The sequence below is a fragment of the Esox lucius genome, chromosome 11 (genome assembly GCF_011004845.1).
Source record: "Esox lucius isolate fEsoLuc1 chromosome 11, fEsoLuc1.pri, whole genome shotgun sequence".
Taxonomy (NCBI): Eukaryota; Metazoa; Chordata; class Actinopteri; order Esociformes; family Esocidae; genus Esox; species Esox lucius.
Window position 1 is genome coordinate 20,793,750 of NC_047579.1, and position 17,400 is coordinate 20,811,149.

The following is a 17,400-nucleotide window of genomic DNA, read 5'->3' on the forward strand; positions in this document are numbered from 1 at the left end:
AATTAGATCAGTGCAACAATGATTAATTAAGCTGAAACATTGGGAGGCCAAATCATTCAATCGATTTATTTAACTGATATACTTTTTTTTTTTTTTTAAATACACCTAATAAGCTTTAGTTTGCAATTATTTATTTTTAATCGAGACAAAAAAGTTGGTGAATACAGACAGACATTGTGTTTATTTCGATGTGTAAAATAATAAACATACAAAAAACATGACTAAATCGACATGTTTATAAAAAAAGTTATAATAACACATGCCTTGTAACAACGTAGATTTCTTTCAACACAAAATAATTTTTCTGAAATGACCGACTTAACTTTATTATTTAAGTCCCCTCTGTTGTTGACTAGAGATTGGGGGAGCGCAGAGTCAGATTTCTTCTCCGCCTCCTAAAACTTTCCACCCAATCGCTTCCTGGGACCAGTTTATAAAAGCAGACTTCGCACTGGAAGTGTGTTCGTAATTCTCTCAGTGATCTTGGAGTTTAGGCACGAACATTAAACTGCTATTTTATAAGAAATAGTATTCTTTCCTTGATAACTATAACTTCAAGTGCATTTACAGTGTGCATTTTTCATCGGTTCGCAAGAAAACGTGTTTGAAGAAAGGACTTTTTGAAAGGACTTTCACATTAAGATTTTGACAGTTTGCAGGAGAGCTGCTTATTAGTCTATCTGTGTGCACGTCGAAATCAGTGACTGTCATTGTCCGCAAAGCAGCAGTGGAATTCTAACGTCTTGAAAGGATTTTTTTTATTTTTTATTTAACATTCAAGAGCAATTCATTGCAAATATAGCTGGCGGTAATTGTTTCGCATGAATCTACTCGACCCCTTTCTGAAGATGACAGACGAACAGGAGAAGTGTCTCTCCGACGCTCCAAGCCCCAGCATGTCTGAGGATTCGGTTGGCTCACCGTGCCCGTCTGGCTCTGGCTCAGACACCGAGAATACCAGGCCGTCCGACAATCATCTGTTACTGGGTCCGGACGGTGTGCTCAGCGAGTTCAAGAAGGATGAGCAGGACAAGTTCCCCGTTTGCATCAGGGATGCAGTTTCTCAGGTGCTGAAAGGTTACGACTGGACCTTGGTACCCATGCCAGTACGAGTGAACGGCTCCAGCAAAAATAAGCCCCATGTCAAAAGACCCATGAACGCCTTCATGGTGTGGGCTCAAGCCGCCCGGAGGAAACTTGCGGACCAGTACCCGCATCTCCACAACGCAGAACTCAGCAAAACCCTTGGCAAACTCTGGAGGTAGGTTCAACTTCTTATCTTCAATTTCCCCTACCGCCACAGCGGACTCATTCGCTAGTCAGAGGTCTGGAGTAGCCGTACAATACCTACGTACATGTGCGTTTCATTAGTGTATGTGCTTAATTTCGATTAGTGTTCAAATATTGGAGTTGCCTATTATAAATACTACTAGTAGTAATTAATACTAAAATAAGAATACAACATTTAGTTGTTTACAAACTTAAATGTTCGAACGTAATTTTTGACAAACATTGATAAACTAAATAATCTATACGCACGGTCCTTTTCCCCCCTCCAGATTACTCAACGAAGGCGAGAAGCGTCCATTCGTAGAGGAGGCAGAACGTTTGAGGGTGCAGCACAAAAAAGATCACCCCGACTACAAGTACCAGCCCAGACGTAGAAAATCCGTCAAAAACGGACAAAGTGAGCCAGAGGACGGCGATCAAACCCACATCTCTCCTGGCGCTATCTTCAAGGCGCTCCAGCAAGCCGACTCCCCCGCGTCCAGTATGGGCGAAGTGCATTCTCCCATTGAACATTCAGGTAAGGCAAATGTACTCTATTATTATTATTAACAATTATGGTATATTAATGTATATTAATGTATGTGTTCACGGTATGACAGTGAAGGGAAAAAAAGTCTCCTTTATATTATAAATGCCTTTATGATATTATAAGGTATCCTATAAAAATGTGTATACCAGCAAATCTAATATTTTCAGTGCCTTTAGGGCCCTCTTGAACTGACACACCTGTCAATGATTAGTGTTTTTTACAAGCCATCATGCAAATATACCACCTGTCTTTACTCTGCCAACTCTTCTCTTCCTCTTTAAAGCACATTCTATAATGATGAGGGAAACTCATCTTATCTGTACCTTTTCAAATTTAAGGGCTCTTCATACTCGTCCTGGTAGCGCCCATTGTCTCTGTTATATCATTATGGTGTCCAGTGAGGTTACCCCTTTTTTTCCCTCCTTTCTTTTTTGCCCACCAGGCCCGACCCAGGGTCCACCTACACCACCAACTACCCCCAAGACAGACCTGCCCGCGGGCAAGGCCGACCTGAAGCGCGAAGGCCGACCCCTGCAAGAAGGCACAGGCCGGCAGCTCAACATCGACTTCCGGGACGTGGATATTGGTGAGCTGAGCAGCGACGTCATCTCCAACATAGAGGCCTTCGACGTCAATGAGTTCGACCAGTATCTGCCGCCTCACGGCCACCCCGGCGTGCCCGGCACCCAGACCGGCTATTCTGGCAGCTATGGTGGCGTCGTTGCCGGCTCCGTCAGCCAGCCGGGCGCTGGAGGCCACAGCTGGATGTCCAAACAGCAGCAGCACTCCCTTACCGCGTTGGGCGGAAGCGGCATTAGTGGGGGGGAGCAAGGCCAGAGCCAGGGGAGAACCACCCAGATCAAGACAGAGCAGCTGAGCCCCAGCCACTACAGCGAGCAGCAGGGTTCCCCTCCGCAGCATGTCACCTACGGCTCCTTCAATCTGCAGCACTACAGCTCCTCGTCCTACCCGTCGATCACCCGCACGCAGTATGACTATTCCGACCACCAGGGCGGCGCCAACTCCTACTACAGTCCCGCTGGGGCCCAGGGCTCAGGGCTCTATCCTTTCAGCAGCTATATGAACCCCAGCCAGAGGCCAATGTACACCCCCATTGCCGACCCCACGGGAGTCCCCTCGGTTCCCTCCCAGACCCACAGTCCACAGCACTGGGAGCAGCAGCCTGTTTACACACAGCTCTCCAGGCCCTGAGAGGTTAGAGGTCATCCCCTTAGACTTCAACGCAAACTGTCTCATAATACCCCTCTTACCAGAGCTCTGTCTCCCAGAATTCTCTGAGGCCTTTGTACCTCTGTGTCAGTGTACCGTCTATCGCCAATAGAAAAAAACATACATTCAGTGACTTTTTTTAAAGTACTACACATTTATTGTCTCCAGAAAACGGCTCACGACAGTGCCTTTTTTAATGCTCGGCGTTGTGATTATATTTTTCTAGATATAATGTTAAAAGAAACTCATTTTTTGAAAAGAGGAATCCTCTGTGAGGATATATTTGTTATAAATATTTTAGTATGTACTGTGTATGTGGTTCTGATATTCTTTCTTTTCTTTTGGTACTATATCTTTCGGGGGATTTATACATTTTATGAGGAAGAACGCTTTAGGAGAACAATGTTCTCTGTGGCCTTACTTCTCACTCATATATTTTTGTACAGGAAGTCAAAAGAAAATAGTCCCTTTACTCATACTGCCTACCCTATCTTATACAGTACATCCTCCTTTGGTTCTTATGTACATATCTTATTGTAATTGTTATGAGATGTTCTTCAGAACTGAGCAAAGCTGGTGCTTAAATAGTTTATTGGCCGTGAATTACTATGTGACTGTGTCATCAGTGAATTAGGCAAATTATATATATTTTTTTGTTATTGTTGCTGCGTTAGCACATTAGCTCAAGATATTGTGTTGGGACTGCTAATTGCATTAGCAATTTCCACACAGTTACACCAGGGGCCTTACTGTGTAGCTAGATGTGAATTAGCAATGCTTTGTATTGCCTTCATGCCATAGGTGCCTGTTAAAGCGCAGTAGATGCTCTTTACATTAGTGATGCTAGCACCATGGAGTCGTCTAAAGTCCTCACTTCCTGTCTGAGGAGATACAGGAAGTAGCCTTTGACCCCCAGCAGTCACCCCTCCAGCTGAGTCATTCCTCTGGCCCCTTATTCCTTCCAGTCTTAACATCTTTAATTTATTCTTTAGCGATTAATTTTATTTGAAAAGTAATAACTATTATGCATTTTATTCCTTTTTAATTCAGCAGAGACTAATTGAGATGAGAACATTTCCGCAGATGGGTTAGCTGTTTTAATGTGGTACAAATTGTACAAGCATATTTGTTTATTTATCATTTGTAAAGGTTTTCAGTTGAAATGGTTATTTTGATGATCTAGTCGTGTACAGAATACTTATAATTATGATACAAGTTAATCTTAAATGTCTAAACCGAAAAACTGGAAGTTTTTTATTCATTCTAACAAATATGGATTTATTGGTCATTTGAAGCTGTGGGTGCAGTGGAAAATGTTTTTTTTTTTATAGAATCATCAGCATACTTTTTTGTTTTTGAAAAAAGTTGTGTTCTTTATTCTCTATTCCATATCTTAGTTCTCATGTTGACATCTTTGTAATGCAAGTGCATTCTTGTTTTCCTAGGTAAAACATGCCATTGTCTTAAAGAATCTTATCTTTTGTATTATATTGTTTGCAATAAAAAGAAAACATATTGAATAAAAAGAAAGTGGTTTGGTTATATATATTGTTGTATTCAAAATGGATGCAGTAGTAGGGGGGTGAACTCTTCAACTTCATTTCAGGAAGTATCTCCAACACTGGGGTTCTTTCATTTCATAACAGAATACTTTGTCAGGGAAGTTGAACCTTGCTGAGAGTAAATTGTAAGTAAGATGGAGACGTGATCTACGGAAGATGAACAGATATTCAAGAAAACACAATTTTTGTAGAAACAGAATCATGCAATGGTCAGAGTATAGCATCCCATCCTGAATACACCCAAATAGACCCGTCTGTTCCAATGCTATAGCAACAACTACATATATAATAGTGTTGTAGAATGAAGATGGCCATTGAATCTTCTCTATCCCGCCTTAATGTTAATTAATCTTACATTGATTCGGAAATGTAACATTTTTGTTTCGTCTTTTTCCATAGCAAACTTGAATTTGCTTAGAGCTCCAGAATATGTTTACAGTTTTAGCTTGCTCTACTCTTCACCCAAGGATGTCAGTAAGCTAGGTAGCTCCTCGCTTGCTTTCATCCTTACCCTTCCCTCCGGGCTCCCCAGACAATGAGGTCACTGGGCCAATGATTACTACGACCTATTGAGATGAAGTATGTCCACACCCTACCCCGGCCTTTTATACCCCACCGCTAAAAGAAACAAACTGCGCCAAAAAAAAAAAGCTGTTTATTCATTACCAGCCAATCTGAAAAGGGGATCGGATTGCGCCACCCTTTATAAATCAATGACAATATAAACACAATCAGTCTCTTGGTTGGGGAACGTTGCCTTCATGTTGAAAGTTGCCTACACATTGAAAGTTGAAGCCAGCCGTCTCGGATGACATCTCTGTCCTCACGCCGGGTGGACTGGATCCGTTTCTCTGCCACCCACACGTGCTTCTGTACCTCTCTACCTTAAGCGTCTATCTGCCCTGGGACCCTTGTCCAGGTTGGACCGTACATTCAGACCTCTGGGCTGTCTGATTGCCTGAAGCCGGTGTGATGTATCCAACATTTGTGAGCCATGGCTTCGCACATTAATATAGCTTGTGGGGTACGGAGCAGGACATACACCAAGCACACCCTTATTCACTGACCAAAGCTTAGGGGACTTGGAAAGGCCAAAAGATCATCTTAGTTCGAAAACGGCCTGTAGTGCGTGGCGTCCATATTAGCCAGAAGCATTTATTCCTGTGTCGAAATTGACTGAGAGGTGTAAGCGGTGATAACGTTTTTTCCAGAGCCAGTTTTGTGAGACTTGATTGGTTGTCATAACGTACACGAGGGTTGAGGTTTCTAGCTGTGGATTTTGGGGCATTGATAAACAACATGTATCAGCATGTTCTTAATTTACAGTTGTTTGGCAGTGTCCGTGATTAAGTTGTAGACAATCAGGCCTACAACTCAGGCCCAGCAGTGACTGACTCTTTAGCAAACTGATTAAGACAGTAGGAGCAGCAAAATCAGCGCATTCAACCCCCTTTTAGTTGTACATCAAGTAGACACAGAGGTAATCCAGTGCAAAAATGAGATCAGACAAGAACAGGGATATGAAAGTGCCATACAAGATACTGTTGCACTGCACGTGACCTTTAAAGGTGTTTTTGAATCTTGGACGTCTGATTTCTGCTTTGTGGTTTGACGGGGAACTACGTTGTCTGAGGTGGGGACAGTTGTCTGGCTGACATGCTTTTGGCCTGAGCCTCATCATGGCGAGCTGTTTTCGTTTACTGGGGAGCTTGACAGCTCTTTGCCTCTTCACCACAGTAGCAGGAACATGTGTGAGACCTGGACCCTCTCCTACTGAGAGCCTTAAGAGACCCCCCCGAGACACATCCATCAATGCCTCTCTGCAGTGTCCCAGACCAGGGGGCATGAAGGTGAGGGGGGGCAGGGGCCTATGGTGGAGATGGAGTTTGGGGAGTAAAGGGAAAGACAAATAAAACTGGACAAACAGTACTGAAGAAAATGCATGCGTACAACTTAACTGGCCCAGAGGTTATACAAAAAGTTATTTGTGAATGTGACGTGACCTGGACTTCTATGTCTGCATTGTGTTTGAGTGTAGTCATGCATGTGTGTATATGCGTGCATGTGTGTGTGAGTGTGTGTGTGTGTGTGTGTGTGTGCATGAAAAAAAATTACTCTGCCATCCAGAAATGTACAGAAACATTATTAATATTCACAGCGACTCTTTCAATACAGTACTGTCAACTTTGCTGCCCAGCCTGAAATCAGACTGGGAGGGTGACATTGAGCAACTTGCATTGGATTTCATCAGATGAGTATGTCATACGCTGTTACAACCTAACAGCAAAGCCAAGCAGGGAATGACATCAGATAGAGGTTTTCCCTTTTTGCTCCTGGTGGGAATGTGACTCATTGAAAAGGCACAGCCATTTATAACCTCATCAAAACATGACACCCATCCCATTAGCCACTCACAAGGAAGAGCAATTAATGTGGTAATAAAAGGCTAAATGTTTATGATAGAGGGTAAAGTTTCCCTTAGATACGTATCTGTGATCAACCTCCCCTGCCTATTACCTTAACCGGCCATGGGGATGATGCAGACCTCTTCCTCGTCTCATAAGACAACTTTGTGTAACACCTCCGTTTACAACAGACTGTGAAGCAGAGGAAGAAAACACTGGTTATATTGGAGGAAGTAACATCAGTCAAACGTATTGAATAAATGATCATCACACCTGCACTTGTTACACGGTGACAGCGTGAAGGGAGTTTATAGAATGGACATGTTTGGAGGTACTTAATCCTTTGAAAACACCACACCGGTAGAAACCGTCGCTCTGACCGGAGTAGGCAAACTCACCAAATGTACCAAATCCGGCTGTTTTATCAGAACATATAACGAATTTAAATGACAGATTCACCATTGCAATTTAGTCAATGCATTGAAATAGCTTGATAACATGCCGAATGCATAAGAGAGAGAAGGACACATAAGATATTTGATAGGCTGAAGTTCATGTGCAAGAATGAATTAATGAATTAGCATCGATCTGTGCTGAGCTTCTATCAAGCATTTCACTGCATTGACAAGTATTTTCTTCCTCCGTTACCTTAGTTTAGACGGCTAGTTAACTACACTCAGCGCTTTTGTGTGTGTTCAACATAAGACGTTGCATAGGGTTGTGTTCAACATAAGACGTTACATTGGGTTGTGTTCAACATAACACGTTACATAGGGTTGTGTTCAACGCAGCCAAACAGGAGGAGTGTGCTGATTAATGTTCCTGAGTAGGATCGGAAACAAGACCACATTTTTCTCTCTTCTATTTTTTCCAGACAGGCATTTCTCTGCCTCTCCATGGGCACTTTCCCAGGACGAGGCCATTATTATTCCACTGGGACGTCTGGCCCCGCCAAACCCAATGGGTGGTCTTTCTGAGGGCAAAAAGGAAGAGGGAAAGAAAGAAGCAAAATCTGGCCAATCACCCTTGGAGACTGGACGACAATAAAATAGCCAAACAAAGTGAAATGAGACAACACAAGACCTAGAGTACAGACAACAGGACCTCGACCATATTGGCAGAGTTGTGTAGCTGGTTACCTTGGTGGTAGTGATGTGTTGTGAATTTGTGTGTGTGTGTGTGCAATGGAAGGGCTGAACATGAAGTTGGTATTCTGATTTGGTTTTGAAGTGGCTAGTGTTCAGGGTTAATTACACCAGACAAGAAATGAAAAAGACAAATGAAACAGGAACTTAAAGTAGATTCTCTCTATCCACAACGTCCTTAGCCACAAAATAGAATGTATTTTTTTTTTTTTCATAATTTCAACTTTATTTCCTCAAGGTCCCAATTATGCCTCTTTGTTCTTGTTCTCCATATCAAATAAGTGTTTTTATAGCTGTTTAATATAGTGCAGCTTATGTTTCACCCATTAGCTAAACACTAGGGAAAGTTTGAATTGACCCCATGTTTAGGTTGCTTTTTAATAGCCAGGCACTCCATAAAATCCTGGCTTAAACCAACACATAGACCCTAAAAGAAACTTCAGCAATATAACAGTAATCAACATGGCCTTAGTTACACATGTGCAAATACACAGACAAATATGCACAGCATTCGCTGACAACTTATTAGCAAGGAAACAACATAACTTAAAACTTTGTGGAAGAGAATGACAAACTCGATTGACCTCATGTATAACCTACAATGTGATTTCTCAGGTTTGGGAATGTCCTTCTTGCCAACTAGTTAAAGCTAAGTCCTTGTTTAAAACAACAACAATGTGTCACCCCACCTCTGTTTTGGTAAAAAGCTGAGGGATAAGCCTAACCCTAACCCAAATTCAGTGAGTAAAGTGATTAATAAAGGACTCTCCATTCATGATGTCAAACTGGTAGTTTGAATCATGTTTGAGGTAAGGTGGTGTTTGTTTACATTTACTTTGTTTACAAAATGTTGCTGTGAAACATGTTTATGTTTTGGGTTTCTGATTTGGTGCAACGGTTTGAATAATTTCATGAGACATTTATAAATTATTTACCGGCAAAAAAAAATTGTTCACTTCTCAATAAAATTAAGGGAATACTGAAATCATATATTGGTCTCGATGAACGAAATACACTGCTCAAAATATTTTAGGGAACACTTAAATTCCACATCAGGTCTTGATGAAGGAAATATATTAAATATAAAAATCTGTACTGTACATGTGTAATTCTTTGAGAACAAAATGACGTAACAATGGTCAGTGGAAACCAAAATCACCATCCGATTGAGAGCTGAATTAAAACTCACACCGAACATCAAATTAAATAATTGAAATCACAAACTTCTCCAACTTATGTGAATTTCATCACGGAAATAATGTGACTCAGTAGTGTGTGGCATACATTTTGCTCCATGTGAAACCTTCTGCTGCCAACTGGAGAAAAAGCAAATTATAGCGGAGGATAAGCGCAATAACGATTGGAGGATGGTGGCAGTTTTCTCTGTTATCTCTGTGTGGTTAAATGTGTTTATTTAGCATAGAGTTGTTTGTTTTATATGGCAGCACCACAGAAATACGTTGCTAGCATAGTGCTCATTATAACGTGTGTTTTTATTTTGCCCATGAGTGAGAAAAATAATTTTGGTCAGTTTCATGTTAAATTAAAAAAAGTTCACAAAGGGATGTCAACACTGCCCTCCCCCGCTCAAAAAACAGACACCCATAGCGGATACACCCAAAAGCAGCCATGTGGGGCAAGGCAACGCGTTGGCAGGCAAATTCGGACCGGAACGGTGGACATCCACCGTAAACTCTGAAGATGTGTCTGAGGATTTCATCCTGGTACCTAACAGCAGTCAGGGTACCATTGGCTAGGACGTGAAGGTCTGTGCGACCCTCCAAGGATATGCCTCCCCAGACCATCACTGCCCCACCGCCAAACCGGTTCATGCTGGATGATGTTGCAGGCAGCACGATGGAGGACCTGCTTATTCTGGTGTTCCCTGGCGAATGCTAATTGAGCTGCATAGTGCTGGGCTGTGAGCACAGGTCCCATTAGAGTACTTTGGACCCTCATGCCACCCTCATGGAGTCTGTTTCTGACAGTTTGGTCAGAAACATGCACACCAGTAGACCACTGGAGGACATTTTGTAGGGCTTTGACAGTGCTCCTCCTGTTCCTCCTTACACATAGCGGCAGATACCGATCCTGCTGCTGGGTTGATCTCCTTCTGCAGCTCTGTCCAGCTCTCCTCATATAAAGCCCTGTGTCCTGTTATCTCCTTCATGCTCTTGGGACTGTACTGGGAGACACAGCAATCCTTGTGACAGCATATGGATGTGCCATCCTGGAGGAGCTGGACTACCTATGCAACCTGAATGGGCTGCAGGTACCGCTTCATGATACTAGTAGTGACAAGGACACTAGCAAAATGCAAAACTAGAGAAGAATCAGTCAGGAAGAATAAGAAAAGAGCAACTGTCTGTTGCTACCACCTGCAAAACCATTCCCTTTTTTGGGGGTTGTCTTGCTGTTGTCTCTCCAGTGCACCTATTGTCACTTTCAATTGCACCAAAACAGGTGACATTCACAATCGCTTATGCTTCCTAACTGGTATCCTAGTTGTAGTTCCGGTTGACTGAATGATGCTTGTGGGACCGCAGTTTCCAAAGGATGCCACAGATTCTCAATGGACGCTTGGGATGATTATCATACAGAATGATGAATTCTCTCCCAAGCTTTCCCCCTTGCTACCTTCCAATGCCGGTTTCTTACTCACTATATAGTACTGCCATATCTTTTTTAAAGGGCAATGGTAAGGAAACCTTGTTGGCTCAGTTCATATTAGCTTTGTGAACTGGAGGCTGTAGCTTGTTATGTGACATATTTCAGTATTTTATGTTATAACATCAAACCAATATCATCTTACTAAAATGTATTTAAAGTTTTATGGATTTTGGTAACAACATTTCAATATATCATTGGTAATTCTGTAGAATTTGAGAACTGGTTAGGGTGTTTGAATACTTATGTAATACAAAAAAGATGCAATAACAAATGACAGGCAAGTCAGCCAGATTGTGGCACAGCCTTAGATACAATCAATGACTCAAATTGCGCCCTATTCCCTACACAGCCAATTTGGAGCTCTGACTCACGAAGTACTCAAGGGAGTTTACCCTATATATATTTGTCTCTTGCCGCCCTGTGACTTTAACCTGTGCCAAGGGTCCAGATGAGTCTGGTCCAGTCATCTGGAGGCATTCAACTCATGTGAAGTGTGTGTTTGTGTGTTGGGGGCTGGGTGGGGTCCATCCTCCCTGCCTTTGTCTCAGGACGTGAAAAGAACCCGGCACAGTCCCCAGGTAAGGGCTGAGAAACAATATAACCATATCCTTGTTAAGTGTGTCTGAGGACCTCATGTGCACCTGAACGGTGCACGGTTCCTCAAGTGTTTTCTCAGTGCTTTTGGTTCCTTAGTCTTTTCTCAGTGTTTTTGGTTCCTCAGTGTTTTCTGAGTGTTTTTGGTTCCTCAGTGTTTTTAGTCCCTTAAAGGATCATCACACATGAGTTCTGGCTAAAAAGCTTCAACATTTTCTTCCCATGTCAAAGCTGAGTGACGGCAACCCTTGAATGGGTAATGTGTCCAAACTTTTGACTGATACTGTACCTGTAGTACTTTTTAATATGGTACTCTTAACCTAGGTCAGTGTAATTCCTCTTGCCTGTGTCTTATTGGAGTAGACAATAAGATAACAATATGTATTTGCGATACCTTCAAAATATTATAGAAGTTAGTAATAAAAGCCACGATGGCCGGAGGAACTGTCTGTAATTCTAAAATTCCTGTAATCCGATGAGGCAGTGGGTAAACAGTTAGTTTGAAAAGGTTACTGTAAATAATGGAGTTTTTTCTTAGGAATCCCTATTATCCATCATTATTCAAAGGAGGATTCTGTACAATAACAATGACATTGTTGTGATTTTCCATCCCTCTTTTCATTTGGTTCCAATCAGTTGTTGAAAAGAGGATGACGCGTCCCAAATTCCATCACTTTCCTGTAGTGATGCACTTTCAACCATCCCTCAGTGGGTCCTGGTTAAGCCAGTGCAAAATGTAGGGAACAAGTGCCATTTGGGACACGTTTAGAGATCCGCCCCCCAAAACAACCCACATATCACCATGGCGTTCTATAGCCCAGTTTGTCTCTGCTAGCTCTTGTTGTTACCTCCCACACCAGAGCCAAACATACTGTATCAGTTAACAGTGCTTGTCCCCAAAGGATCATTTATTTGTGTTTACACTTATCAAGCTGGCAGCACAACTGATATCACCCATTTTTTAGATTTAATAGGTGTAAGATGAGCTCCAGTAGTTAATACTTGAGACAACTCTTCAAGGTTAATCTAATCTCTGGAATGCAAAATGAACGGCTTCTATATTACAAAAGTAACAAAACTGGTTAAATGAAACAGGGTAAGGCTTAAAGTGATAGTTCAGAAATGTTACATGTTCAGATGTTTGTTTTCTTACCTTGAAAGTCTACGGACAGTCAGTGCAATCCACCACAAGATTATACTATTAGCATTGTTGCACTAACAAAACTGTGTTTTAATGTACTTCTCTTCCAGGATGTTTTTAGCATGTTATTTTGTAATATTATTATTTTTTAAATGGTACATTACATTTTAAATCGAGTTATGAAAACTAGTTGAACTGGTTTTTAGATTGTCAGTAGGTATAAAATATTTGTGATACTGACAGTAAAGAGTACATTTCCAGGGAAGTGCAGCATCTCCTGTCCCTGTTGAAGAGTGCAGTGTCTCCTGCCCCCGTTGAGAGGTGTGGAGTCTGTTGGCACTGGTGGTTTGGAAGGGCCATTTTGGTTGGGGTCATATTGTATGACACTGGGAAGCAAACAACACATAGTAAAGTGGTAGCAAAAACTTTCACCTGAGCAAACCGTGTGTTTGTGTGTGTGTGTGTGTGTGTGTGTGTGCATGCGTGGGTGCATAAGTGCATGTGCGAGTGTTTATGTATGCATATGCTGTGTGGGTAGAGAAGACTGGTTCTCACATCTATTTCAACAGTGAACTATGCCAATTTTAAGAGAATCAGTCTTTTTGTATGCTTTACTACTAGACTTCCTCTGTTCACAATGTTAGGCGATCAGCAGACCAAATCCTTTTAGCAAACATGTACAAAAACCCTGAACAACATGTACAAATAAAGTGCAGTTGGTAAATGGAGATTCCTGAGAATCTCTCTCTAAACTGGCAGAAAAACTATTCATCCACATCACACTCTGGGAGCTGCCTATGAACATTTAAAATGGTTTTATTTCAATAAAAATAAATATTAAGCGTTTCAAATGATTTACATTTCTGTACTTTTTTATAGACCTGTTCATTTTGTGTGTCAGAAGCTTAGAAAAACACGACAATGTTTAAAATGGTAGACGTGCCGCCTCTCGGCTCCACATACACTTATATTTGCTTTGGTCCATACATTGCAATGCAATTCAAGGATTTGGTATTTAGCTTGCGTTAGTGACGTCTGCCATATTTACATACTCAGTGTTACGTATACACTGAATTCTTCACAGAGTCCTCCCATCATGGACAGTATTTCTGGTTCCCAGCCTCCTTCCTACAGTCTGTTAAAAAGCTGTAGGACCATTCATGACACCCCCCCCCCCGTGTTCCCTGGGTATTTAATGACTGAACAACACGGCTCCAGCTAATTTATGTCCCAGCCTCCTGTCACACCACACCGCCATGCCTCTGCAAGCCGAGCCTAAACAAGCCGCCTGACCGATGAGACTCTGTTTGCAGATGCTCTCTTGTTTATGTGATGTTTGTACTGTGTGTTCTTGTGTGCGTACGTGTGTGTGCATGTGTGTGTGTGTATATGCTTGTGCGGAACCATTGACTGTTTTGTTTGGAGTTGTGTTTCACACCCCTGTGGTTCTCCTCGTCCCCTCTTCCTCCTTCAGTAACGCTAACTTCACTTCAACATGTGTGTCTTGACATGGTTCGCCTCTATGGGCTCTTCCACTGGGGAAAGGCCTTAGTGAAATATGGGGCAGAATTCTTACGGTCAGCGAGGGGTCTACACTAGGCTCATTTCCTCAATGCTATGCCTCTATCAGGGTGCACAAAGGACCAGACCGAAAACATACACACAGACACACACGAAACACCCCTCAAAAATTTTAACAAAGACATACAGGAAAACAGATAGAGAGAGTGTGTGGCAGAGTGACATAGAGAGCCTATTTAGACTACATCAACTGTCATGAACACAATTGAATTTAAATGACATTAACGTGTTTTTTATTACATTTTTGCACTAGCAACAATAAACTATCATGGCGCCACTGCCCTGGAAGACATATAAACTCACTCAGGGGCATAAATCCGATATCAACTTTTGGAAGGGAAATGTTCTCAAGAGCAATTATTGAGGGGGACACCCAAAGTCATTTTGGGATACTGTTTTAGTTTGCGCCACCGGTTTGCTCACTTCTGTAGCTCGGCAAATTCAGCTATTGTGAGTGTGAACCCTACCAACATAAAACAAACTTAATGGATTAACCTAACGATAGCTTCTACCTTTGAACTCACTGACAATGTTGTCTACCTGGTAACTAACATGGTGCTCTACATCAAAAACACGTACTGTTGCTGGGTATGGTAGACTTGTTTTGGTGTAGGTTTGAGATGTTTTTAGTATAGCTGTTTAAATACAAAATTGAGAATTCAGCATTATGTAACAATGTGTGTAGAAAAGACCCACTTAAAAAAAAATAAACTGTACAATTTCACACCAACCTTAAGGAAAGTCAAACATTTCATGAAAAAGAGAAAAGCCACCAAACCCAGCTGCTTTTCGGGAACTGTTCTCAAATTCAAACTGATACTGATCTTTTATTGTCTTTTATTATTGTAACCCTCTGTCTCTCTTAGTCAACATTTTAATTCAATTTAAGGCTTTACTGGCATTAGAAACGTCTTGTTTACACTGCCAAATGACATGGAAATGAGAAATTAAGAAAATTAAACATTACGCAAAAGGGTAAAGGCATTTCAGATGTTAAAATATAACTATGCACAGTGATGTTACAATGTGCAAATAGTTGGGAGTGTGAATGACAAGGAAATAGATTAAGATATCAATACTGGTTTAGAATGTTGTTTGTGCTTCAATGGTTTGCATGGTCACATATCTTGATGGTATGATTTCAGATACAGTTGGTCAGTGTCTGATTTGAATTCCAATTCTTTGTGGATCTTTATGATCTAAGGGAATATTGTTATTAGTTTATGGAATGTTGTGTGCCTTGCATTTGGGATGACTCAGGTTTGCATGAACAGAAACTGCAGTCATTTTCAAAGTATATGTACAGTGGATATAAAAAGTCCACACACCCCTATGAAAATGCCAGGTTTGTGTGATGTAAAAGAATGAAACAAAGATGAATCATGTCAGAACTTTTTCCACTTTTAATGTGACCTATAATGTGAACAATTCAATTGAAAAACAAACTGAAATCTTTGAGGGGGAAAAATGAATAACCTGGTTACATAAGTGTGCACACACTCTTATAGCTGGGCATGTGGCTGTGTTCTGAATTAACCAATCACATTCAAACTCATGTTAAATAGAAGTCATTACACACCTGCCATCATTTAAAGTGACTCTGATTCATCACAAAGATAAACATCACAAAATCAAGTCCCCCAAAAGCACATTGGAAAATGTGTTATGGTCTGATGAAACCAAGGTTGAACCTTTTGGCCATAATTCCAAAAGGTATGTTACGCAAAAACAACACTGAACATCACCCAAAGAACACCATACCCATGGTGAAGCATGGTGGTGGCAGCATCATGCTTTGGGGCTGTTTTTCTTCAACTGGAACCAGGGCCTTAGTCAGGGTGGAGGGAATTATGTACAGTTCCAAATACCACGCAATTTTGGCACAAAACCTTCAGGGGTCCGTTAGAAAGCTGAAGATGAAGTTCACCTTTCAGCACGACAACGACCCAAAGCACACATCCAAATCCACAAAACATGGCTTCAGCAGAAAAAGATTAATGTTTTGGAATGGCCCAGCCAGAGCCCAGACCTAAATCCAATTGAAGATCTGTGTGGTGATCTGAAGAGGGCTGTGAAGGAGATGTCCTTGCAATCTGACAGATTTGGAGCGCTTTTGCAAAGAAGAGTGGGCAAATATTGCCACGTCGTAATGTGCCATCTGCCAAATTCTTAAATGCAAATGTACAGGGTACGGTTGGGTAATAGTATTACCCAACCAGTCAATCGATTGTGGGTCAGTCAATCAATCAATCAAATTTATTTAATAAAGCCCTTTTTAACATCAGCAAGTTCTTTTACAAAATGTTGGGGACAGGTCCTTCTGCAGCATGCCCCCTAATTATTTTCATCAGAGTGTTGAGTGCTTTCCAACTTTACCTCTGAAACATAGGCATCCTTTTTACAGCCTTGTTTTCTGCAAGGAGGGATCACTTTGAAACCAGTAGCCACAAAGGGACTTCAAGGGAAACATTTAACCTTTTTAAAGACTTGTCCTTTCATAATTGAATTGGTTTGTCTGTTTGATTGTGGATTTAGAAACGTTATATTTTTTTTACATACCATGGCTATAAGCTGTTCTTTGCCAGCATATATTGCATATCGCCTGGATACAGCACTTTGAAATGGTATATTCTGTGTATAATCTCATATTGCTGACTTGTTGACAATTATTAACTGGTTACTATCACATTTAGAGCAATAAAAGAGATGTGATACCCACGATATATAGTGTCATACGCAATGACTGGAAGACTGCTATCAGCCTTCCGTTTTCTAACCGCTGGCTAATAATATAATTCACGGTATAGTACCACTGCAAGTAAACGGGTGAAAACAATTCTGATCATTTACGAACTGGAAACAGGGGACGTTCTCCCTTAAACCTCTTCCGGGCAGCACCCCTGCTCTGTTCCCGCCCCGGGGCGGAAATAACATCCCCCCCCAGAGTGCTTTGCTGCGGCAGCTGGGGGAACAGGTGTGTGGTGGAGTGAGCACATGCTCAGGGTGATGGGGTCTGCCACATGTGGAACGCATTCAGCCCTGCACCCCTCTGTCTCTCTGCCTAACTGGGAGAGGAACCCTTATTCTCTCTCTAATTGGAGGGACAGCAGAGCAGGAAGGAGTGAAGGAGGAAGGTGGAGAAATAGAACAGGGTGATGCAGAGATATCTGTAGGCTTTAAAAGCCAGACAAAAGAGAATTTCAAGAATTTGAAAGAGGAAGAGAAAGGTGGAGAGGGCAAAGATAGCGACAGA

The 17,400-nt window shown here is 41.7% G+C and overlaps 1 protein-coding gene across 1 annotated transcript; it reads left to right on the plus strand.

The window, feature by feature from the left end:
* The first annotated feature begins 455 nt into the window (after nucleotides 1-455).
* On the plus strand, nucleotides 456-4,315 carry LOC105029451 (transcription factor Sox-9-A). The gene is made up of 3 exons (XM_010902821.3): nucleotides 456-1,261; nucleotides 1,560-1,807; nucleotides 2,262-4,315. The coding sequence occupies exons 1-3, from the start codon at nucleotides 822-824 to the stop codon at nucleotides 3,029-3,031; spliced, it is 1,458 nt and encodes a 485-aa protein (XP_010901123.2). The 5' UTR covers nucleotides 456-821; the 3' UTR covers nucleotides 3,032-4,315.
* Nucleotides 4,316-17,400: the final 13,085 nt, after the last annotated feature.

What these genes read in the sequence shown, in the direction of transcription:
- LOC105029451 (XM_010902821.3), top strand. Translation starts at nt 822, where the DNA reads ATGAATCTACTCGACCCCTTTCTGAAGATGACAGACGAACAGGAGAAG. An exon ending in ACCCTTGGCAAACTCTGGAG is followed by an intron (nt 1,262 to 1,559) that starts GTAGGTTCAACT and finishes TCCCCCCTCCAG; the next exon opens with ATTACTCAACGAAGGCGAGA. An exon ending in TTCTCCCATTGAACATTCAG is followed by an intron (nt 1,808 to 2,261) that starts GTAAGGCAAATG and finishes TTTGCCCACCAG; the next exon opens with GCCCGACCCAGGGTCCACCT.